The following is a 25998-nucleotide window of genomic DNA, read 5'->3' on the forward strand; positions in this document are numbered from 1 at the left end:
AACACAGTGAAGGAAAGTTCCTCCCTCTTCACTGCTCCTCAGTGTTCCACTCACATCACTGCTGGTCCCAGCTGGCTCCCAGTAACCACATTCTCCATGGAGAAAAATTCATTCCACCAAGGAGAAGTTTTACCACATTCCCTATCTTGGAAAGATAAAAGCAGGATGACAGGATGTTACACAGATTGCAAATCTGAGTGAGAATGCAGCAGAGACCAGGCAGGCAGACTGGCAGTCCGAGGACAGGAGCAAGACCAGCTCCGCTCGGCAAACACCACAGGCTAAATAGAGAGCACATTAATTAAGATATCCCATTCAAAACTGCAATTATTTAGGTATGTAAAAAAAGAATTACCAACCTGTTTCGTAGACTAGAGGAGCAATCAGGTCTGAAATTTTAGACCAATCTTGGTAGACCAGGGCAAAATCCTATGTCAATGGAGAATGCATGCTGGTGCTCCTGTGCCAACTCCTGCTGGGGACTGAAAGGATGGCTCAGTCCCTCGCTCTCCCAATTGAAAACTCCGTTTTCGTCAATGCTCTTCCAGGGCTGGAGCAGTGTTGAGTTGCAATCACAACTGTTGCCTCTATTGATAACCAGCAAGTTAATCAGGAGATCAGATTCTGGCCTGGAGGGGGAGAGGAGCCTCTTTCTTCCCCCCAGGCTCACCCCCTTCAGGTGGATTCAGGTGGCAATGCCAGCGAGCCGGAGCTGGGCTGCTCCAGGGAAAGCAAACCCAACCTCAGAAGAATTGAGCCCCTTCCTCCTTTGTGTAAAAGGCAAAAAAAAAGCCCATCTATATAGTGTTACAGGATTAGCATTAAGCAGTGCTAGGCTTAAAGTGCTGTTCAAAGGCGCTGCCTTGAACTTTCAATGGAGCTACTTTGCCATCCAGGTCTTGCTTTACTTTCTGTAACTTCTGCTTTTACAAGTGGAAAAGCAAAAACTCACCCAGTCCAGTGCTCTCTTTCCAAATGTTCCAGGGAGGGTTTCCTTGCTGTTCCTGTTTCCCCCCTTTCTGCAAGGACTGGCTGGTGGTGGGGAGTTTCACAGGGGACTGCTGTGAGCATTATTAGTTTTCACTCATATAACCTGCCATTTCCACAGGGATTTTCCCTGCCTCTGGCATCTGGGCTGATAGATACACAACTAACTTGAAGGGTAAAAAAACCCAGGCTGCAGGTGTAGCTGGGGTGACCAAAGCTGCTTGTTCAGGCTGACCTGTACCCCTTGTCAGGAGTGGAGAGGGCACAGGAATGGCAGCAGCTCGATACAAAGCACTAGAGAAGCCCAGACTTTTTCCCCAGGAGCCTGAGTGCTCCTAGAAGTGTGGTTAGCAAGTTCACCCTCCAAAGTGCTGGATCTTACATCAGCAGTTTCCTTTAGCACATCAGGGGCCCAGGCAACACACCAGCTCCACAGCAAATCCTGGAGTTTGCTTTCTTTTTACCCCTCAAACATGGCCTTGCTAGCAGGAGTCTTTCATTTTTAAAATTATTTTTACCCTTTTCTAAGCCAACAACTATTTTAGGAGGGTAGGGGGATACCAGCATTAACTGGTATTCCAGGGACAGATTACTTCCAGCCTGCCACTCCATGCACCCCAGCTCTTCCCTTCCCTCCCATACATTTTAAACATTACCAGCCAGCCACAGGAAAATCAATTGACTCTTCTCATTCTGTTGTGTAACAGAGAAAACTGGTGAAAATAAAATAAGTCTCCCTCTGCTCCTCTGTCAGTTTAATATTCTGGTGCTGTTTGTCCTGGGCAAGACTACACTGATGAAGTTGGATTAGGTTTCACTGTCTCTTTGGGGAAGGCTCTGTCCTCCAGGCTGTTTTCTTCTGGCAAGGGATGTTCCCATCATGCAGTGCTGAACACATCAGGGCTGAACAACCAAGCACTTCTTTAATTCTTCTAGCAGGAAACTTCCTCCCATGCCTGACCTCAAGGAAGAACAAGCACTTAAAGATGAAACAAAGGGTTCTCTGGCTGCTTGACCTCAGAGCCTTGTTGCATTCCCATTTCAGGGGGGACCCAGCACAGCTCATGGAAGATGCTTTGGAGAGGGGTTTGTCCAGGCTCTGTGTCCCACCCAGAGGAGCATCATCTTTCTCCTGCCTCTCCCCAGGGTCATTTGGTGCAGGCCATGAGGGTGAAACTTGTGGGCCAGTCCCACTGAGGACATGGACAGAGTGAACTTGGGCCTTGTTCCTCACCTGGATGTGGAGATGAGTCACAGCCATGGAGAAATAATCCAGAACAGGACTAGGTCTTCCTTGTCCTTTCAACAGGCACCATCACAGGTGAGGAGGCTGTGCCTGAGCTCACAGGAGAGTCAGCACAAACATCAGCAGCACAGAAACACGTGGCAGTGTCCCTCTACCAAAGGTGCACCTTCAACACACGGGTCAGACAGAGGGAAACATTTTGCTTCAGGGAACACAAAAGGGCAAAGCACAGGACACCTTTTTTTGTGTAAAAACTTACATAAGTTTATTGAACTGATCCAAACCAATTACCTATTTGGCCTGAATTCCACTGCTAAAGTCTGCAAGCAAACCAAAGGCAAGCAGAAAGAATATCCCCCATGAGAGAAACCAGAATGAAAAACGAGATGAACTTACAGTTCTTTTTCTTTGAAATTACATATGGATGCAACATTAATAGGGAGCAAGAACAGATCTTCATGTTTAAATTATATTTGAAATTTCCAGTAACTGCAGAAAGCAATCACAGAGGCAAAGGCCTGAGATGGTTGCAGCCCCTCTAACGTTGCTCTGGGGAAGGCGTCTCTCTCCTGCCTGCAGAGGTGCCACATCCAAGGGAGGGAGGCACAGCTGCCAGGAATACACATTGGAGTCTCTGGGCTGCTTCCAGCACCTCCTTTGCATTTGCCAATCTGAACACGAACAGAACCTACAGAATCTCATTCACAGCGAGAAGGCAGAGCCGCCTCTTCAGGTTCAGCCCCAGGGAGGGGAGGGCACCAGGAGACCCCCAAGGGCAGCTCCTCCCTGGGCACATCCCACCTGCCACCAGGGTGTGTGCAGCTCCCACAGGAAGGTGCCACCAAGCCCAGCAGGGAGCAGGGGACGGGCAGCACCCCATGCATATCCATCAGCAATCTGCCTGGAACATCTGGCCCAAACATGGATATTGAACAGCAACATGTCCAAGAACACAAGAGCACAGCATCAAATCTCAGCACACGGAGCCATGTGGCACTTTGGTATGTAGCTGTCACTTCAGCCCTGGGGAAGCAGTGCCTGCCTGCTGCACAGCAGGCTGGAGTGCAGGAGCAGCAGGAACAGCCAAACAGCTCTGACAAAGGTAGCCCTCAGACAGAAGGACACAAAAGCCAGGGAAGCTTGCAAATCTATTTTTTCAAGGAATGTGGCAGACCCAGGGATGTTTTCACCTGAAAACAGCCCATCCTGACATCACACCAGTTTAAATCAAACCTCCTGCCACACCAGGACCCTACAGGACTCTCAGCATCCCAAACCTCCTGTCCTGCCCAGAGCCCTCTCCTCTCTCCCCAAGATGTGGTCCCCTGTTAAGTACTAACATGGCACACACACAAGACCCTTTCCCAAAAGGTATCACAAGAGGAAAGGGATTTGGGGTATTTTCCCACATCAGTTGTGTGCCTTTTGGTCCTACTTTCCAAAGTCAATCACCTGGACACATAAACTGTCTCTGGGCTTTGGATGTGACTCCTCCTCTGGAAGACAACCAAGAGTTTTGGTTCCTACCCCACGAGTGCTCCACAAGCTGCACACAAGGTGAATGCCTTGAGAACTTGGTCCAGAAGAAACCCTCCCCTGGAGAAGTGGCAAGGTGGTGATGTTGGTATTGTGACTCCTGCTGACCTGACTGAGCAGGGAATTTGGGTTGGGTGTTGGCACCAAATCCCCAGCACTCATTGACCTTTCATGTCAGTAGCTGTTCTCTTTTTCCATCTTCCAGTTCCCACCAGGTCTGCCATAAAAAAAAATGAGGATTTACTGATAGTTCTGAGCTGGTGCAGTGACAGCACCATTTCCTCCAAGGACAGGCCAATTTTTAGTGGGCAAACAAACTTAAAAGCACATACTTGGGTCTTCTTTATCATCCCATTCAGCTCTTTAATGATCTTTGTTTATTCCCTTCTCTGAAACTGAGACACTTAATTGTGCTGAGGAAGTTGGTCAAGAGTTACAGCATCTCATTAATAGCAGGTACAATGCCATAAATACACCCCCAGAGGCAATTACTGCTCTACAGAATTAGGTCAGAGATCCTTCTGCCTCCCTCTTGGTCACTTAGCTTGGACCCTGCAGCAACTCAGGGGTCACCCACTTACACTGGAGGTCAAGGGCTGAAATAGGCTTCTAATATTAAACAACCATATCTTCATAAAACTTTGTTTTATAACAAAATATCTTATTAACCACAACTTTTCCTATTGTATGTATGTATATATCATACAGAAGTGTTGGCTTAAGAGTTCTGCTATAAGGCAGCAAATTACCTTCACTGCCCCAATGGAAAATACATCTTCAGTAAAGCTCTAGCTTATAAAAGCATCACTTTATGTTACACTGCCCCTACCTCCCTGCTGTTCATTGTACAGGTACCACAGCTCTGCAGGGAAGTGCCGTGGTCTCCATGCTACCTATGGAAACTCTTGTTTCCTTCCCTATTGCTCACCTCAACATGGCCATGAAATTTGTATTTTTTGGCAGGGGGACGAGGCACAAATTATTAATTTGTCTTAAATCCTCCCATTTTTCATCCTTACTTTGGATGAGGAAATACTCCCCTCTGAACTGTCCCCATATCCTGAACCTGAAGATCATGAGATAACACTCCATCCCCTCCCCACCCTCTCCCACCCACAGTCTGGGTGAAACATGAACAGAAATACACAACTCCAAGAATATCAAAGGAGCCTGGTGATGTGAACAGAAGCATCATGGCAAAGGAAGTGCATGTGGGGACAAGGGAGCATTTCAAAATTAAGGTCAGGAGTTCATGTGTAACTAGAGCCCTCACTGCACAGCTACAAAAACTTTCAGGCAGCTATTTGTAACTAGGAAATCTGAAAAGTCTTCAACTTGTCAGGGAGCAGAGGAACAAGGGAAGACACAGGAAAGCCAAACGAGAGAGAGAAAGGAAAGAGGATTTCACTGAACAGGAAAGGGAACCTGCTCTGCTGCAGAAAACAGGGGCTAACTTAAGCAGCAGCACAAGGTGGGGGAAGCCAACACAGAGTGAAAACCTGCTGAACAACAAACATGAGTCTGGCTGCTTTGTCACTCCACTTGGGAACTGATCCGAGCCGGCGTCCTCCTCGCTCGGAGCCAAGCAGGGACCCCCAGGCAGGGGCCCCAGGGAAAGTGCTAGGTGTGAATTCTGGTGCAACAGCAACAAACACAAACTTCAACTTCACTCTTCCTCTCCTCCCAGGAGAGGAGTTTTAGCCATTCCACTTGCAGTACCAGCTGGTAAAAGGTTAAGTGCATGGAGGATCCCTTCAGCATCAGGATGAACCACGGCCAGTGGGGGAAGCTCCTCAACCCCTCGCTGACCTGTTATCTAAAAGCCCTTCCAATGCCCATCCCATCCCAAAATTCACTTTGCAACACACACAGGTGTCCTTTTGCCTCCAGCCTGCCAGAGTTACAGGCTGCAGACACTGTGAGATGAGCACAGCCATCCAAACTCCTTTTTTATCCCCAAATCAGAAAGGACAGTGTGGATACAGGGCGTGTGTTCTGGAAAAAAAGTTTCTTTCTGGTGAATTCTGTCTCTTTCCCCCATTTTGTGCACTCATAGAAACCACACCAGTGGAGTGAAGTGGATGCACTAAGTACCTGAGCTCTGAATCAAGCGGAATAAATACTGTTGGAGATCTTTCCTGTGAACTCGAGCACAACAAAAGGTTGAGACAGCACCAAGCTGCAAGAAAATACTTGAGCAAGCTCGAGCCACAGTCAGATAGCGAGGCCAAAGGGAGCTCTGGTGGAGCAAAACACCAAAAACTTGGGAAAAGAAAACAACAGGTCAAATTCTGCACCGAGCTGTTGTCTCCCTTATGGACCCTGGCAATCTTTAGCTTGAACAACTGACCATTCATGCCAAATCACGAGTATACCGGAGCATCAAAGGAAACATCAAGGTATTGCCCACACTGAAACACACGTCCTGAAGTCAATTGTCACCTCAAGGCCACCTGCAGTGGGTGGTGGGCATGGTTCTCTCATCAGGGCACTCCCTCCGGGCTAAGAAATCACCTGCTACAGAAACACAACCAAACCTCAACCAACCGACCGAAACAAACCCTTGCAGAAACTCCTCAATGCCTGTGTGTGGGTGTGTGGGGACATGTCTGGGGGAGGCTATTTCGTTCTGGGCTCCACGTAGATTTTGTCCCCGTCGCGGATGCCGTAGGAGTGCAGCGCTCGGGAGCTGTACTTCATCTCCTCGGGACCGAAGGGAGCCTCCTGGTCCAAGTAGAAGAGCAGCATGTTGCTTGTTGACAGCTGCACCACAGTCTTTAAGTGCTTCTTCAGCTCTGCCACAGTCTGATCGAGACGGATGGACATCTCTTCCACCTTGTCCTGGAAATGAACCTCCACCTTGGCGCTGCTCTGGGGCCGAAGGTCCACGACTGCCAAGGGCTCCAGCTTCCCGTACTTTGTGACCAGCTCGTGGTACCTGAAAAATTCAGCAATGCCACAGTTATGGTGCAGCTGCTCTTACAGCCAGTGCACGTTTCACAAGCCTGAATGTTCCTCACGTGAGGTCACACTGACCCTGATTCAAGTTTGATGACCTGGAGAGACATTCACTAGGAATAAATGTGGATGGAATGAGGCCTGGTTTGTCCCCTGCCAGCAGGACACTGCAGAGAGCACACAGTGTTTTCTCAGGCAAGAGATGATGAAAAGGCAATTGGAAGAAAAAGAGGATGCTACACCCACAACTCTACTCCTCCTGCTCCAGTGCCAGCACTTCACCAGAGTGCCAGAACCAAGCCAGTGCTCACACAAAGGACATGGCCCTCAGTTTAGATTCCCAGTACCTGTGGCTTCATGGTTTAACTGCTTTTCAGACATCCCTGCTGTTTTCCTAAAGGCCAGCTAGGTCCAAAATGTTACACTCCACTGAGCTCAGAATCATCAAGAAATCAAGGTGAGCTGCTGCACAGTTTGCAAGCTGACAACAAAATGGGACTTCTTGCCAACCAATCCTTCACACCTACTCTAAAACAAGATGGGAATTTTACCAGCAGAGCCACACACCCCAGTGTCACTTCCTCCTTGGAGCCAAGTTCTCTAATGTCCTTCCCAGGGCCCATCCCAGGGAGCCATTCCCTGGCAATGGAAAGTCTGTCTCACTCTCAGCAGGTATCGCTCCCACCAGGCAGGGCTGCATCTCCCTGCCTGGCTGGGAAAGAGGTGGAATGGCAGCACAGAACACAATGGCACTGAAATGACAAAGGCAGAGCTGCTGAGGAAAGGTAACATTTCAGAGCCCCTCCACTCTGCCCAGCACAGAAAGCACTTTTTGTTCCCCATCCCAGTCTGAGCCGAATGCGATCCCTGCTGTGTCACGGCCCCTGTCGAGAAATGATGGGACCTGGCAGGCTGGGCCACCCCAGGGAGTCCTGCTGAGGGCAGGAATGTTCCTGGAGAACAGCAGCCCCTCTGTCTGCTGGGAAATGAGGTAAGGGCCACAACACACCAGGATTTCCCCAGTCTCACGGACAAACGGAGCCTTCCCCAGGGCAGAGTGTCCAAGGGCAGCCGGTGCCCTGCTCACAGTCACCTGGGGACAGGAGCAGGCCTGTTTATTTGGAAAAGCCATCAGTGCTGAGAGAGGACAACACACTCCCCATATGCATCCCACCTGCAGCTGGAGCAAGTGCCAACCCATTTGTGACCGGCAGGGAGGGTTTCTCTGGAGCAGTTTCCTCCAGGTCTAGAGGGATTGTACCTGATAGGAAAAGAGGGCTGCTCCAAGCCCTTGGCCCACTTTGGGACATCTCTTTAACTCCCACCATCTCTGTTGCTGCAGACCAGCAAAAATTTCTGATGTGCTGACCAGAATTACTGCCATGATTGGGGCACTAAGGGCAACTGCAGTGAACTGGGCTGATGGGGAGGGGGAGAGTATAAAGAGGGGGACAAATCTCAAGCAAGCTGAGAGAGAAGCACCATGACTGGGCTAAGATTAACCCAGTATGTGCTGTAAATACATGAGGGTCAGGCAATGCTACCTTAAATTTTGTTGTGTTGAGGAAAGGCAGAAGCAGCTGTGCAGTCTGCTCCTTGTGTGTCAGCTGCAGAGCAACTCAGGAGCCTGGGACTGGCTTCCCTCAAATCAATAAGGACCAAGGCACTGCTTATGAGGTTCTTTTGTACCCCGATAATGGGCACCCTGGAGACTCTCCTAATCACCCCTGCAGACACAATTCCAGAGCAGAGCATGCTGAAGAATTGAGCCTGGCTCAGAGTGTCTCTGATACTCTGCAGATAAACAGAGGCCCAGACAAGCAGAGGAGTCATTAAAACCCCCCAGACACAACGACGTCACTCCAGCAGCCAGAGCCAGTATTGGATTGTACACTCAGTGCTCCCTCTCACCCACAGCACCCAGAGAGAGAAACTGTTCTTTCCACTCCCCTCCCTTCCTGATCCCTTCGAGCTGCACCCTGGGAAGACACAAGTGCAAGCAGGGGGGTTCTCATGGCAGAGCTGATCTCCTGCTGCACCTTGGCAGTCGAGGGGGGCTGTTCCCACTGGAAGTTCCCGTGCTCCAGAGTATCCTCCCTGTGCTCCAGGCAGCACTGCAATGCAGATGCTGTACCCTCACCACCAACATGTGTGTCCTTATTAGACTCTAATTAAAGCAGAGACCACACCAGATTTGGGAGCAAAGAAGAGAAAGCTTTAGCAACAAACAGACACAAAATCCCTCTGCAAAGAATGCCAGGTCTCCCTTCCTACAGGGGCTGCTGCCAAGGGTCCAGGAGCTGAAACCCAGCCCCCAGCACTAGGGACACTCAGCCATCTGCAGCCTCACTAGAAATGGTCTGTAGTGGCACACAACCCTCCAGAACAGAACAACCCTCTTTAGTAGCTGCAGGAGTCTCCTGGAAACGCTGCACAGATGAAGGGATTCAGACAAAGAGGCCATTGACCATGAAAAAGGCAGTAAGAATGTTTAAAGGTCAAGAGATCAGAGGGGGAGGTAATTTGCCAATTGGGTTGGTCAAAATCAGCCTGGTTGTCTTGGAAGGGTGAGATATTAGTGATCTCTTACATAAGTTCCTACCTGAAAACCGAGCCCAGGGGTGTGTGGTGATGTGTAACTTGGTGGGTGCACACAGCCTGTTCCCAAGGTCCACTCCTAACAGTGGCCTCATGTGTGCCTAAAGCTGTACCCCACTGAGTCCTCCTCAACAAGCTGTACCCCACTGAGTCCTCCTCAACAAGCTGTACCCCACTGAGTCCTCCTCAACAAGCTGGACCCCACTGAGTCCTCCTCAACAAGCTGTACCCCACTGAGTCCTCTTCAACAAGCTGTACCCCACTGAGTCCTCCTCAACAAGCTGTACCCCACTGAGTCCTCCTCAACAAGCTGTACCCCACTGAGTCCTCCTCAACAAGCTGTAGCCCACTGAGTCCTCCTCAACAAGCTGTACCCCACTGAGTCCTCCTTAACAAGCTGTACCCCACTGAGTCCTTCTCAACAACTTATGGGTCCTGGACATGCAATGTACCTGTCACCACCAGAGACATGAAACAGCTTTCTTAGAAACTGTGGAAAATAATCCATTTTGGGAGCAGCACCATGAGCCCACAGTCCCTGTCTGCCCTCCCTCTCCCCTGCATTCTCTGCCTCTGCTGCTATCACTTCCAATATTTCTTTCAATTTTTCCACTTCAAGGGCTTCTAAAATTACAGCCAGGACTTGTCCTCAGAAAAAGGCACAAGAGGGATCACCAGCTGTCTTATCTCCCTGACTACATGAGTGCCCTTTGCCTCTGAACTGACCCCAGCACACCTTTAACAAATGTTATAATCACTGAACCCATTAGTATTCATACAGAACACCAGGCCCTCCTCCCCCATTCCAGCCTCCCATGCCCTCACTGTACCAGCAGGTCACACATCCAGTGCTTTAGGAAAACAAGAGACATTCTCCCTAAGAAAGAAGCTGGGGAAAACACTGCTCAGCCAATGTAAACACTGACCAGATTAAATCTGCACCTTTGTCACCCATTCCAGGCCATGCCTTTGACCTTCAGTCTGTCCCTAACTCTGTCTGTCCCCTCAGTGTCACACACCCCCTTCTCCTGCCCATTTCTGTAAAAAAGGGCTATGAAGCTTTGCTGTCAAAAAGCACATGAGGGTTCCAGGGCAAAAGGCACGTAAAGGCAGAGGCCTGATGCTCCTGATCCTTCCTCAGCCCATCAGGAGCAGTAAGTAGGTGCTGGCACAGAGAGGACACAGACTGAACAGCATCTGCCCAAGTTCATTAGTTTAACCAAGAGGAACGGATCATTGGATATACTTTTCTGGCAAAGGAAACCCAGCAGACTTGTGATTTGCAGGCCTGAAAGTGAGGGGACAGCTTCCTATTGCCAGTCACATTCCACACACCAGATGGTCAAGAGGTTTAGATGCCCTGGCCTGGCACCAGAGAGCACGATCTGTACTGGCCTTTGGGCACTCCCAAACACAGGTGGATTATGAAGGGAGACATCAGAAAGGCCAGGAAAACAACAAAGATCATGAACTGAACAGTCATGTTGTTAAATGGCACTTGACACAGAGAATTTGAGACCAAATTTGACTCAGGAGTGACCCTACAAGTCATCAGACAACACTCTAAAGTAACAATTTTAGCCAAAACAGACTGAGGAAGGCAAGGCAGGAGGAAGGATGGAACAGTGAGCACGGATTTCCATGTAACATCACCTGTCCAGGGGGCCCTCCTTTAGCCTCCCCACAACAAAGGATTCCCACCTGAATGGCACTTCCTCCTCCGGGAACTCCATGTAGTATCGGATGAAGAATCGCTCCGAGTCCTCTCGCTCCCCGTCAGCAACGATGCTGCCGTTGAGCTTGGTGATGGATGGCAACCTGCAGCCACACAGGAACAGTCAGCAAGCACAGAAACCCAGCTGGGCTGCCCAAACATTGTCACCATCAAAGCCACCTGCCCCAAATTAACACCAGGAGAATCCTGCCAGGAAGCTGAGCCTTGATCCCTTCCACAGGGAAGGCAAGTTCCCAGCAGCTTCTCCAAGCAAATTCCAAATGAAGCATTTTCCTTTCACCACAAACTTGCACCACGTGCACAGGCATGTTTGAGACTCAAAAAATTCCCTGAGAAGCACAGAAGTCAGATTTAACATTTCCACTATTCCCACACAACAAAACCAAGCTCCAATCTTGCTGAATTCACATAGAACTCCATCTCCCACCACCCTCTTCCCACAATTACCTGCTCCCACCCCTTTGGTGCCACCTCAGGCTCCTGCTGAGCAGAACACACACAGACCTGGCTATTAGCAGCTTCCTCCGTTCCTCAGTGGTGTAGGACTGCAGCAAAGGAATTCCCAGCAATTTCACTTCCTCCAGCTTGGGGAAGGAATTTAACTTGTCGATGTCTTCCCAGCAGTGCAGACCTGCTCAGAAGGAAAGGCTTGTGTGAACACACAGAGATAAAACATCCTCTCTGAGACAATCAGAGACAGCTACAGAACACGTGTGACAGGTGACTGTCACTGCTGTTCCTTTTGCTCACAAAGTGCTGAAAAAAACCCTTTCTTTGCTTACAAGACAGAGCAGTTGAAATTCTCTTGTGCTGTTTCCCAAGTCCAAGAGGATGCTCTCCATAGCTTAGTTTTTATGGGCCACTCAGCCTTTGGCCTTGCTGCTGAGGACTGATCAGCATCAGTTATGATGGCAGTGCCCATAAAGGGATGTTGCCTTCACTGCATTAAAGTCTCCAGGACTGCTGTCATTCCAGGCATCACTGAACAGCCATCAAGAGGCTTTACCTCACACACATGACCACCTTGGGTCCTGTTTCTCCTCACAACCCAACAGTAAAACAGTCCCAGAAGCCATCCAGGCATTTAATGAAAAAGGTTTTAACTCAATTTCAGCCCCCTCAAGACCTGACACTTGGGATAACAAAGCAAGCAGGGAAGGTAAAATAAAAAACCCTGAGGATTGTGCACCAGTAGAGCCCTGAGAGATCAACACAACTTGAGGTAGAATCTTCACATGACAGAATTTTGGAGTGCAGCAGCTTTGCCTAAAAAACCCAAGAAGCTGAACATGCTCCTTGGGATTTCTGTTTGATTTCCAGCTCCCAAAACATCTAAATGCAATGCAGAACCCAGAGTGCCTAAATACCTGGCATCAGAACTGCCAAACTACTTACCACAGGAGCACTTGTTCCTCAGTGAGGCAGTGCTTTCAAACACAGCTTAACAGGCTTTTCCTCCTCTAGTTACCTTTAAGCTTTTATTACAGGGGTTCCTTGGTGCTTACACTGTAGAGCATGTTAACAAAGCACCTTCTACCTGCCTGACACTTAACCAGCACTTGCACAGCATATAAAGCTGTGAAGAACAAAAGCTGATGACGCATCAGGTACTTCTGCAGATGAGCTTGTGGTGTGTGTGTCATCTCATCAACATGTCACAGCCCTGCAGCTCCTTCTCTCTGAGCACAGGCTGCTCTTCCCAGTATTCCAAAGGCTCATTCTCTTTCTGGAGCATTGGCTGAAAATTCTCTGGGGCTGGAGTGTAAAAGCAGCTTCAAGCACAGCTTGTGGTGTGTTCCCAATGCCTGAGCACAGATGACAGGCAGCTGCTGCTGGGGAAGGGCTGGTCTGTGCTGCACACCTGCACATGCCCTCATTTCACCCAAGAGAAAACAGGGAATAAAAGGAAAATGGGATTCTTTCATCCCCTCCACTGCCAGACGTGTGTTTATCCTTCTCCAGCCAGGAGCACCTGAGGCAGGGATGGGAAACAGGGAAACTACTCACATAAAACCTCTTTGCTAGTTCATTTGGAGTAACTGCTGGTCCACACTACTCTGACTCATCTTTTGATAACAACTGACTACCAAAAGCAGCAGGTAAAACCCACAGAGATGGGCAAGTTCATTTCTTGGCACCTACCCAGGAGGTGAGACTCTGATCAACCCCTGTCACTCATCCTGAGAACAAAAGCCACCCTGCTCCCAGGCTCTCACCTGATTTGTGCAAGTTGATGGACCTCAGGTTGGGGAACAGCCTCGCCAGGGAATCTTCTGACTCTTCAATGGTTGTGAGGTTGTTGTTAGCCAGGATAAGCGTGTCCAGGGATGGAAACATAATTCCCAGTTTTCGAATTTCAGTCCAGTCTTGAAGATTATTGTCAGTTATGTGGAGCAATTTGAGGGACTGGCAGCAAACCGGAGAACAAGACACTGTTTCGTAGTCGTTAAGGCACAGGAAGAGCTCCTCCAAGCTGCACAGGGAAGGAGGATCCTGTCAGCACCTCAACACACCTTCAGAAACTGTATTTCAATTTTATGGGGTTTTAACACATTTTTCTGAAACAATTTGGAGAGCTCCATGTTGAATGTTTCCACTACATCTCTGCTCCCAACCATAAACTCTCTCCAGAGACTGAAGAACCCCTGTGAGTGTTCCCCTGACCTCCCAGGATTAATTCTGTCACACGTTGTTTGGGGTTGTCTTCCACATTTGTGCCCAAAAAGCCACCAACTCTACTCCAAAAGTGATTGGTACCTGCCCCCAGTGCTCACCATTTAATTTAAAATGGTGTTTTGATACAACACTGATGATTTTTTTCTCCACATCACTGGTTCTGCCAGAGATTCCCATTAGGGAAAGAACAGGTCCCACACTAAGTTTTCAGACAACTAAACTGGCTCCCCCAATCCCAGGAAGTGCAGGGTGACCACACAGGATATTCTGTTGTCATCATCTCTGCTCACAAAGCCAAGGGAAGAGGAATCTGCCATCAAAGTGAAGCCAGCTAGGAGATCCAGGGAAGCAGAATGCCAAGGTGGCCCATGGCCAAGCCACAGAAATCAACAGGATGAAATATTACTTGACAAGTGGCCAGACCCTCAGAGGTGCATCCCATTCATCTACTGGTTCAGGTATGCACTGCACTCACTGTGCAGTGACTCAGAGGGAAGGCTGTCACCTCCTACCATTTTTTTCGGATGATTATCCATCTCTGGCATTTATGTTTGGAGCAGAAGCTCCAGGCCCTGCAGTGCCACACAAGTTCAGCTTTTAAAGCCATGTAAAACATTCACCTGGCCAGTTCCCAAACTCCCACAGAAACAGATCCCTTTTTCTAAAATCAACGACGCTCTCATCCCTTACCAGAAGTTCAATAACCCAGCCCTGAGCTGTGTGCAGCACACAGCCCTTTGTACCCCCCTGTCCCCAGCTTACTCTGGTAACTCCTGCAGGATTGTGTGCACTGTTTCCCAGGAAGCTTTGCTGTTGTTGAGCACAAGTTTGCGGACGCCAGCGAAGGACCCAGCGCACCTTCTCTCTAGAACGGACAAACTGAGAGGGTTGGAACTCAAGTTTAGAAACTCCAAGTGGGGAACGTTGGACACAATTTTACTGACCTAATGGGGAGGGGGAAAAAAAACAAGAGAGAAAGAAAGCAATGTGTGTCAGTCAGTAATCAGAGCTCAGGCAATAATATCCCATCTCCTAAAAGGGGGCCCTGCGGAATCGCCACGAGCCAAAGGAATGATAGGGGGGAAAACATAAGGCTGCTGGCTATCTGTCTACCTGTAATTCATCCTCCAGCTACTCCTGATCTAGATGGATTGGTTAACTGCTCATTTGCCTCAAAAGTTCATTTAATTACACTCTCTGAGCAGCTTGATAAGAGAAGGCCAGTCCCTTGGGAAAGGTCATAAAATCCACCTCCGCCCAGGCTGGAGCAGCAGCACATTCCAGGGGCCAGCAGGACAGACTCCCTCAGCAGGGAGACACTGCACATGGCTCTGGACTTCAGCACCAACACTGGCCACTTGCTCAGCTTTCCACTGCTCCCCACAGAGCTCAGTCAGCTCACAAAGAACACCTCACATCAATCTCCTTTTCCTCTTTGACTCAGTGGGAAGCACTGTCAGGGAATGGCAGCTCCCAACACCACCTACACACCAGTTGCTTTGGCAAACTGGGGATTGACAGTGCCTGGAATGGCACTGTGAGTGAAGGGTTCAGTCCAGAGCCAGCACACATGCTGAGGGAGTGCTCTAGAAGAATAATACTTGCTATGTTTTCCATGACCAGAATAATTAACACTGTGCTTTTCTAATCTGTGGGTGATTCTGCAGGTGGGAAAGGCTCCTACAAGCCCAGAGGCCAAAGCAAAGCCACCCTAAGACCCCTAAGATGGAAGTTCAGTTCAGGAACAGTCAAAAAACTGACATTGAGGGAAAAAGACATTAATTTAAAAATAATTTTGAATCAGAGAGCACCTGTCTGGAGAGCTCTGCTCCACAAAACAGTTGGTATGGGAGGAGATGGGCAGACCATGACACTGACAGGGCAGTAACAGGGCCCAGCTGTTGGCAAAGGGCAATTGTCTCATGCAGAGGTTGAATTCAACGTGGCAAACATGAGGTAATGACTGAGTCCCTTCACATCTCCTCGCAGGTGATGTCATGTTTGGGGTGCTACACCTCAGGAATTAAGTAGACAAACTGGCTGCCATCAGCCCAGCAAAAAACAGGATTTAGCAAAACTGGCCCATGATGAATGATTGGAGAAACTGGATTTTTTCAATAGTGTGCTAAAGTAATAAAAGGAGACAAGAAATTTCTTGATAAGTATAAAGGCTGTTGTCTAAGGAACAGCACTGGATGCTGCTCTGTGCCTGCTGGGAACAGGGCAGGGAGTAATTGGCTTAAATTGCAGCACAGGAGGCTGAAATTACACAGCTTAGACTCTGGTTATTAGCTAAGGATGACAACAGGCCACCGAGGGATCTGAACCCCCTCCACGGGCAGTTTGTAAGAGGGGGAGATGTTTATCAGTTGTAGATGGGCTATGAAAACATAATCCTGTCTAAGAGGAAGGGCCAATGTGCACAGGGGGCTCCCAGTTCCAGGGGAGTCTGAAGAGGCTGAGCACAGAGCAGGGTCTGTGCAGCTCTGCCAGGTGCTGGCCAGATGTGAGGGCAGCCCCCTGAGCTGGGACAGGCCTGCAAACTCTGCATTCCCTCCCTGGTTCAGGAACAGGAGTCTGATACAAAAACCATCCCATTCTTTCCCACATATTTTCAACAATAAACACCAACATAAAAGAAGAGCATAATCCAGTGAGGAACTTAATGACACTTGAAGAGACTGAGATTGTTTTACTCATATTACATTGCATTTATCAAACTTATTTCATCCAAGCACTTTGAAGGATTTTACAATATCATTTAGCATTAATTAACGAGGCTTCAGAAACACCCTCTGTGGTAAATGTTACTAAATCTGTTTTTGCAGATAAGGAAACAGAAGTGGAGAAGGAATAAATACCTTGCCCACCATCACAAAATCAGTAGCAAGGCTGGGAATCAACTGCCATTCCTGAGACCTCCTCTGTTCTCACTGCTAAAAACTGCACTGCCCATTAACCTCCTGATGGCAGAAATGCCAGTTCCAGTGCTTTGCACGATAAAATGAAATAAAAATATATATTTTTTCATCCACAGGCCAAGATTGTAAGTCAGAAGGTAAATGGAGTGAAGTGCCAAACTGGATTAATTTCATCACATTTATCGCTCAGTTGCTGTCGAAGTAAATAAAAATCAGCCACAAAAAACGCAACTCTCTCTCCTTTGAATTAACCAAGCACTCCCATAAATGCCAAGCCTCAGCACCAGCCCTCAGACACGCTCAGGGAGGTGCAGATGTCCCCTGTACCTCGTGCCAGTCCTGCAGTTTGTTGTCGGAGAGGTCGAGCTCGAACACGTGCGCGCAGAAAGCCGCGATCTCGTTCTCGTCGCCGGCGCAGGTGATGCCGCAGCTGTTCAGCACCAGCACACTGGGCAGGTTCAGCCGGTCTGCGGGGGACACACTGCCCTGTCAGCACTCCAAGGGGGGCACTCAGCAACAGCAAACCAGCTGCCAGCCATCCCAGAGCTCACACAGACCTGGGGAGCTCGGGACACACGTGGATTTCGGGACAGCTGGCACCATCAGGAAGCATTCTGGGTTCTAACCCTGCAGTGCCATCAGTCTCAGTGCTCTGCTGTCCATGTGCCAGCAAGGACAGGCCAGTCCTTTGTCATTTATGGCATTTCTCATATCAGTTCTTGCCAGAACTTGTGCCCTTGCCCAGGCATCTGCTGCTGCAGATAGGGCACAGGACTAGGTGGAGCATTTGCTGCACAGCCCTTCTCCTCCTGCCCTCAGCCCATGGGGATACAGCAGCAAGGATGGATCTGAACAGTTCTTGTCTGAGCTTTCCAAGTTCAGTGGAAAGCATTCAGCACTCTGGAAAACCTCAGGTCTCTACTCTGCCTTTACATTTCTGCTTCAGTTTTGTTCTAATTCCTTCTCAAGCAGGTGAATGTTCTCAAGGCTATTCTGCAACCAAGGACTTGGACCTCAATCACAGCCTGATGTGCTAAGGCCAAAACAAGGCAAAAAGTTGTGGATTTGTGGATTTCAACACCAGAAATCCATGTTAAGGCAAGGCAAGCCATCAGTCTTGCACTCCCTCACATCCAATATGGCTTTCCCAGCCCTCTGGAGCATCACAGCTATTAAAATTTAACAACCAGCTTTTTCCTAAAGAGGGGGCCCTTTTTATCTCTCCTTAACACTTGACAGCTACACCACTAGAAAGGGTTCCAGCAGCAGACAATCCTGTGCAGTGATCTGAGTCTCCAAGTGTTCTGGCTCATTAGTGTTGGGTTTCTTTAAAGGATTGCACTGCACTTTGGGAATTAGTCTTGCAAGTCATGTCTCAGTCACATGTTCAGCTGTGCCCTCTTTTCAGCCTCCAAACAGCTCAGGTAAGCAGGGGCTCACCTGACACAGAGCACTGACTGAACAGCCCATCAGCCCAGTCTTCTATTCATGTTTATTTTCAGAGACACACAGAGTGTTTTATCCTCAACTGAACTCGGGCCCTTTTTTCTCCTCTGTCAAACTCAGTTATTGGAAACTTCACCCAGCTGATTTCTGTGGTTATTTTCCCCTTTGGGGCTGGTTGTGACACAAATTGACCTGATGGATGTTTGGACAACTCGGCCAAACCACGATGGGCGAGAGGTGGCCCAGAGAAGGGGCAGCTCTAGGGGGATGAATGTGAATCTCAGGCTGCTCTGTATAAACCAAGAACCAAAATCCAACACCCGAGAGTGAGGGGAGACTAAAGGGTGTCAAATGGATCCAGTTCAAGGAGACAGTGACACAGATCCTGCAGTCTGGGAGGCTCAGGGACACCCACAAGCAGCACAGCCCTTCAGACACACATCTGGCTACAAGGCAGCAAGGCCAGAAGCACAGGAGAGGGGATTTCTCCACCAGCTCAGAGAGCATTTGGTGCCTTGAGAAGACAAAGTACGCTGCAAATTCATGTGAGTCACCTGTCACAAGAGCAGCCTGGCTGGGGATTCAGTGACTCTTCCCTTTGCCCCATTTATGTTCCCTCCTGTGTAACTGGGCTCCTGTTCCTGCAGGCACCAAACCTCAGCTGGTGGCACTGCATGGACACCACTGGCATGGAGACCAAGGTGGAGTTTAGACCATGTGTGATGTATTTGTTAAGCCATCTCTGCCAAAACACCTGTTGCTGCAGCCAATAATAGAACAGGATCACTAGTTTGAAGAAAATAAGCTCCAGGGACTGTCAGACCTTTAAAACTCAAACTGTACAGGGCCTGAGTTCCATCTTCCATTGACAGAACTGGAACTCAATGATCTTTAGGGTCCCTTCCAACCCAAACCACTCCATGATTCTGTTCTATTCCATGATTCTGACTCTTGTTATGCTGCAGAGAAATTTGTTTGTTTTAATCAGCAACCAGTTCAGTCACTGGATCAACTTTGTTACATTCCAGTCTCTCAGCCCATCACTCTGACACACATTGTGAGGGTTCTTTTTCGGGCACTTCAGGGGGGTTCCTCTTCCATCTGATTCCCCCAGGGGCACAGAAGATCAAGCCTACCTTTCATGGGTGAGCCCTGGGGAGTTGCTGGGACGTGCACCCCCATGCCAGGCCCACGACGATACGGGAAGTTCTCTGGGCTGTATTTCTCACAAAGAACTTGCATGAAACTCCTTCCACTGGGCTGGTCCATGCTCCCTTCTTGGACTTCTGGAGAGAAAAACACAGCACATGAAGAGTCAGCAGCCAATAATCACCTCTATGTGTGGTGCTGGAGAACAGAGGGGAGGAGTAGCCAGGTGGGTGACAGGGTTTATTTCTGAAGCACAGGTTAGTCCAACAAGTCAAATCCACTTTCAAGATTAAATTAAAACATTACCTGAAAAGAAACCAAAACCAGAGTGCCCAAGCTGCACAAACACACCATGACAAGATCTCCTTACCCCACAGCTCCAACACACCCCAGGCTGCCCAAGGTGACCTGCAGCTCCCAGGAGGACTGTGAGAAACCCACAGCTGTTCCCAAACTCACTGCGGGGCAGCAAGAGAGGAGGGAACACACAGCTGTGTGTGAGTAAGAGATTGCTCAAAGGTGTGTTTACCAAGTGCCCTTTTCTGCTGTGTCACCAAACACTCCCCAGCAGAGCTTGGCCAGACCCAAAAGCAGCTTTGCCAACTCCATCCTGCAGCTGCCCAAGGTGTCAGGAGATAACTGTGCCCTTCCTATCTGGGCACGCCCCAGGACAGCACAGGAACAAGGGCTTGGCACATCCCAGGCTGCTGAGCTGCCTGCAAAGGCACCACGTGGCAGCTGAGAGTGTTTGGCACAGGGATCCCCCAATGGCTGCTCTGAGACCCAGGTGGGACTAAGATTCTCTGAACTTGGTATTTTATGGTTTTCTGATACAGGAGTAGAGCTTGAGACATGCACAAATTGAATCACATTGTTCTCAGGTTTCCAGAAGTCTTGTCATACAAAATGCAAATATAAAATCCTGCCCAGAAGTGATTTCAGAGGTCAGGTCCCCTTTGCTGCTTAACAAGCTCTTCTTTACCTCCCCATGCCCAGGACATCTAAAACACACCTGTCACAAAGGACTTCAGCACAATAAACAGCAAGTTGACTGAAGCCTGTTACCATTTTTATACTATATATAAAGTTTACATGTCACAAATAGCAGCTTAAAGGATTGGTTTGACTTTAAAAAATAAAAGCCCACACTATTTTTAGCCCTCAGCAACTGGGTTGATTCATATCTCAAACTTAATTCATGTCACCAGTCTATCTAGAATCAAAAGAGAAATCCATGTTAGGAACAAGGCATTTAATTTTAGGCTAAAACATTCCACGTGGTACAGGAACAATCTGCACTGCCAGCCCAGGTTTGAGGCTGAAAGGCCTCATTCCAGAGCTCAGGCTGTGCCACACACAGACAGTGCTGCCCAAACACCTCCTGCTCTGGAAATTCTGGAACTCCCCTGTGCATAAACCTTTCTGTCCTTCACGTGGCCATCCTGCCAACCCCATTCCTCTCTGTCTGCTGAGCAAACACCACCTGGAAACTCCACCAGAGAAACTCACCTTGACATCACACCAGAGGCAAAGAATGGTGTTTTCAGCTACAGTGTGAGAGCAACACAGAGCTGAGGAAGAAACTAATGACATGTACACTCAACAGCTTTGAATCACCAATGGTTTCTTTCTCAAGCTTTAATTTTGCACACCAGTGCCTTTGTTAGATGCCAGAAATGTCACGGGGTGGGCAGTCACCTCTTCCACTTCCCTTCCTGTGGGGTTTCACAGCCACTCTAATCCTCTCTCATGGCATCTCTGAACCCCCACAGTTACCTCAGGGCAAGGAGCAGCTCGGTGTGAAAAGCAGGGATGAGAGGATTGCAGGGAATGCTGTCAGAGCAAGGGCACAGGGTGACTCCAAGGTGCTCATTCCTCAGTGTTTCCCTGCTGACAGCACGAGGAACAACTCACATCCTAAAATAACTCCAAATGACAGCCCAGATTTCAGCCCTGCCCTCGGCCCCTGGAGGATGTCAACAAACAGCCTCTGTTCTTCTGCTCAAATGCCCTGCTGGGAGGCTGCAGAGTGACAAACAACAGAGAATCCCAGGATGGGCTGGGTTGGAAGGACCTTCCATACCACCCAGTCCCACCCCTGCCATGGGCAGGGACACCTCCCACTATCCAAGGGTTCTCCAAGTTCTGTCCAGCCTGGCCTGGGACACTCCAGGGATGGGGCAGCCACAACTTCTCTATCCAACCTGTGCCAGGCCTGCCCACCCTCCCAGGGAGTATCCCAATATCCCACCTAACTCTGCTCTCTCTGAGTTTGAAGCCACTCCTTGTCCTGTCACTCCAGGCCTGTGTGAACAGTCTCTCCCCATCTTTCTGTGGCTCCTTCAGGAACTGGAAGGCCACACTGAGGTCACCCCAAAGCTTCTCTTCTCCAGGCTGAACATCCCCAGTTCTCTCAGCCTTCCCTCCCAGCAGAGCTGCTCCAGCCTCTGACCACCCTGTTGGTCCCCCCTGGATCTGCTCCAGCAGCTGCAGATCCTCCTGTGCAGGACCCAGGGCTGGAGGCAGCTCTGGGCAGTGTGTGCAGAGAGAGCTCAGCTCTGCCTCAGGATTCCAGGGAAACCCAGAGTGCTGCTGCAGCTGCGGGGGATGTGACAGGAGAACACCACAAACAACATGAGAGACATTCCCACCCCTTGGCTGTAGGAGATCCCATCCCTTTGCCTGCGAGGAGAACACGAGACCCTTCAGGAGAATGACATCACTAATGACACGCTAATGACACGCTAATGAATTCCGGTGCTACTCGAGTGTCCTCGGGGCAGCCCGTGCCTGGTCACACGGCAAACACATCCTGACACGACATGTTTGTACACACGGAAAACAAAGCCAGAGGAAGGACAAACAGCACAAACAGCCACCTGGAGGGAGCTGGAACCTCCTTCCCCAAGACGTGATTCAGGGGAATTATTCCTGAAGCGATCCCGAGAGACAGAGAGGTGAAGCACAGACCCATGGAACGGGACCTGGCAGCTCCCCCGGCTCCCACGCCCCGCGCCGCGGGCAGGGAAATGCGGTCAGAGTTTATCGGGGCAGGCAGAGCGACCCTCGGGGCCGGCAGGCCGGGCCACCCCTGCGGGACCCCCGAACGCAGCAGGGCTGGAACCGCCCGACGGACACGGGGATGGTCACGGCAGTGCCCCCGGCGGGGCGGCCCCTCGGGGGCAGCGGGGCCGGGCCGTGCCCGTGTCCGTGAGGGCGGAGGGCGCTCAGACAGCCCTGACGGGCCGAGCCCCCCGGGCCCTCCCGCACAGCCCGGCCCCGCTCCCCTCGCACGGGCCCCGCTGCTCCTGGGGGAGTGCCCGGTGGCCGCGGGGAGTCGCGGGGTGTCCCCTTCCGTCCCTGTCCCCTCCTGTCCCCCCGTGTCCCCCCGTCCCTCTCACCCAGGCCCCGCCGCCGCGTCCCGCATCGACCCGGAAGCAGCTCCAAAACATCACGTGACGCGCTCACGTGACCGCCCCACCTCCCCGGCGCCGTTGCCATGGAGACGGCGACGCCCGTGACGTCACCGGTGTCCCTAAGAGGGGACGCCCCGCTCGGGCCGAGTCATAGAATCGATCAGGTTGGAAAAGACCTCCAAGATCAGTAAGTCCAACCCTTGATCCAACCCCACTGTGATCACCAGCCCAGGGCACGGAGTGCCCTGGGCTGGTGATCACAGTGGGGTTGGATCAAGACATGGTTGGATCAAGACATGATGATCACATTGGGGTTGGATCAAGACATGGTTGGATCAAGATATGATGATCACAGTGGGGTTGGATCAAGACATGGTTGGATCAAGACATGGTGGTCACAGTGGGGTTGGATCAAGACATGGTGGATTCTCACTCAGTGCCACATCCATAGAATGGATTGGGTTGGAAAAGCCCTCTGAGATCATCAAGTCCAACCCTTGGTCCAACTCCAGTCCCTTTACCAGATCATGGCACTCAGTGCCACGGCCAAGCTCAGTTTCAAAACCTCCAGGGATGGGGAATCCACCCGCTCTCTGGGCAGCCCATTCCAATCCCTGAGCACTCTCTCTGCAAAGAAGTTTTTTCTGATCTCCAATTTCCCCTGGCAGAGCTTGAGCCCATCATGCCCCCTTGTCCTATTGCTGAGTGCCTGGGAGAAGAGACCAACCCCCACCTGGCCAGAACTTCCCTTCAGGGAGTTCCAGACAGTGCTGAGGTCACCTCTGAGCCTCCTCTTCTCCAGGCTGAACACCCCCAGCTCCCTCAGCCTCTCCCCACAGCACTTGTGCTCCAGTCCCTTCTCCAGCCTCGTTGCTCTTCTCAGTTGGGTTGGAAGAGACGTCTGAGATCATCAAATCCAACCCTTGATCCAACCCCACTGGGATCACCAGCCCAGGGCTGGTGATCCCAGTGGGGTTGGATCAAGACATGTTGGATCAAGACATGTTGGATCAAGACATGTTGGATTCTCTGTCCCTGGAGGTGTTTCAGAGGACACTCAGTGCCACATCCAGTCCCTTCTCCAGCCCCTCAATCTCTTTCCTGAACTGAGGGGCCCAGAACTGAACACAACACTCAAATGCTTAATAATTGAATCTAATAATCTAATCAGGTGTGCCCTAATTTAGTACCATTCCTAAAATCCAGCTACTCTGCCTCCCATTCCCTGCTTCTCCTTGGAACTGGCTTACAGCAGCTTTTTCAATAAAGCATGGGCTGTGTGTCTCCAAGACACTGGTGGAGAAAGTCTGACTGACTTCCTGACCTTGCCTGATGCAGAATTATGAGATCCACATTCTGTACATGCAGGGGGGGAAATTCCACCAGTGCCTCTGTGTGAAAGGGCTCAGGGTTTCCAGGTGACGTGGTGCCCATCACATGGCCCCTGTCCCTGCAGTGGTGCTCTGTGTCCCCCACACTCCCCACAGCAGCACCCTGAGCTGTCAGCACTGAAATACCTGCATGACAAAGACAAAAACACTTCGGGGTTCCTCCTTCTCACCCTGTTGGCTCAATGTTGGGTTCCCTCCCTTCCTGTGCAGGCCAGCACAGATGAACACTGCCCTGCCAACACTCCCCAAGGAAACTCCCCCCACATGCTCTCAGTGGCTCATTGGGTTCTTTTAATACATTCTGGAGAGAGCTTTGTCTCCAGTTGGTTTTCCTCCCCCCCACTTCTCGTATCTGTTTCAGTGAGATAAAGAATTCCATTGCGTTTGGAGGCCACACTCTTTTCCCAACAATCCCCACGTTTTCTGCACAGCTCTCCCATGCTCTTTAGTTGCCAGAAGGCAGACAGTGCATACTTTGGCTGGTAACTGGCACCACAGGCTACAGTTGGATTTGAAACACATTTCAGTGGCTGCTTTCTATAGTTACAGATCAGTGGATAGAACAGATGTCTGTGTAAACTCCTCTGGGTCAGGGCTGCAAGTGTGAGAAAGTGCCCGACTTCAGAGCCCCTTTCTGCAGAGCTGGACAGGTCAGGGAGTTGTTAACACAATATTGTGTTCCACCTCCAGGGACCAGTTTGAATTCAGCCCAAGGTAACCCAGATTCAAAGTGCTTATCACGTTGGCTGCCTCATTGTTCAAGTGGAGTAAGTTTGATGGGTCTCAATCTCCTCCTCCCTGGCACACAAGTATCTGCTTGCCAGAGCTTTTCCCACCCTTGGCCCCTCCCTGGCAGCTCCCCTCTTTCCCACAGCCACCTCCCCGGGGTTAACCAGGTCATGGGAACTGGAATCACCTCCTTTTTCCTTGCTCCCTCCCTGTCTCGCTGTGCAGGGGACACCAACAGTGACAATCTGTTGCTGGAGCTGCTTCACCACCATGTCCATGGCAGGTGACACAGCCACACAATCCAAGTTATTGTAACAGGTTCAGAGCTGGACCTGATTAACCTCAGCAAGAAAACAATCTTAATATCCAGAAAGGTTCCAGTCACAACCCTCCCCTCATTACTCGTGTTTCTAATTCACCACAAATTAATGTCACCCACTGTCACAGGGCTCTGAGCAGGTTCATGGATTTGCACATACTGAGGCCAAAAGGGAATCACTGTGACATCCAGAATAAAAGCCACAGACTCCCCTAATTTCACTGTCATTTGGTCTGAAAGCTAAAAAAGAACCAAAAAAACCAAAGACATGTACTCCTGAAAAATGACCTGAGACTGAGAATCCACCACAGTCTGGGGAACATCAAACGGTTAATTATGCACTGTGCTAATCAAAAAAGGAAAAAAAAGCAGGCTTCATTCTAGGCAGAGTGAGGCATCTAAACCCAATTAACTCCCACCCCACACCAATAATGCTCCAAAGGTCTCCCTGTGCCCAGGGCAGGAGTGTCACTGTGGGGACAGGACACAGAGGTCACCCAGTGCCCTGGCTCAGCCACAGACAGTGGCAGCAGCAGAGCAAGGAGCATCTGGGAGACCCTGCTGCTTATCAGAATGCTTTTCCCTATATTTAAAGCACCAGAGGTTTTAGGGGGAGGGAGAGGGTTTAAAAGATGCAATTTTCTACTCCTTTTCTGTTGCTTTTTGATCCTTTCGCTTTTGGGTCTGGCAGCTGCAACTTTCCTCATCCTTGGAGATTATTCTGCAATTCCTCAAAGAGACTTCAATTTTCTCACAAATCTCTCTTCCTTTCACTTAATTTAAACATTTATGGCCAATTCCATGATTTAATAATGAGAAATAAAATTGGAGATTTACTGAGTGTTGAGAGAAGACCTTTTACTCCATGTAGGAAATAAGAAGGGAGTTAAA

General features: G+C 49.9%; 1 protein-coding gene across 3 annotated transcripts; it reads right to left on the bottom strand.

Annotated features, from left to right (window-relative positions):
- Window positions 1-2486: 2486 nt before the first annotated feature.
- TBCEL (tubulin folding cofactor E like) lies at window positions 2487-22689 on the bottom strand. 3 transcript variants are annotated; one of them, XM_071576141.1, is made up of 8 exons: window positions 22654-22689; window positions 19240-19389; window positions 16985-17124; window positions 14499-14680; window positions 13277-13533; window positions 11565-11691; window positions 11027-11143; window positions 2487-6707 (listed from the first exon to the last, which is right to left on the bottom strand). In XM_071576141.1, exons 2-8 carry the CDS (start codon window positions 19370-19372, stop codon window positions 6389-6391), a joined length of 1275 nt encoding a protein of 424 aa, XP_071432242.1. In that variant the 5' UTR covers window positions 19373-19389; window positions 22654-22689; the 3' UTR covers window positions 2487-6388. The 3 variants fall into 3 exon arrangements, with proteins under 3 accessions (XP_071432242.1, XP_071432244.1, XP_071432243.1); XM_071576143.1 differs by lacking the exon at window positions 22654-22689 and adding an exon at window positions 22132-22229; XM_071576142.1 differs by lacking the exon at window positions 22654-22689 and adding an exon at window positions 19623-19673.
- Between the last annotated feature and the right edge of the window lie 3309 nt (window positions 22690-25998).

Source organism: Pithys albifrons, chromosome 23 (genome assembly GCF_047495875.1).
Source record: "Pithys albifrons albifrons isolate INPA30051 chromosome 23, PitAlb_v1, whole genome shotgun sequence".
Lineage (NCBI taxonomy): Eukaryota > Metazoa > Chordata > Aves > Passeriformes > Thamnophilidae > Pithys > Pithys albifrons.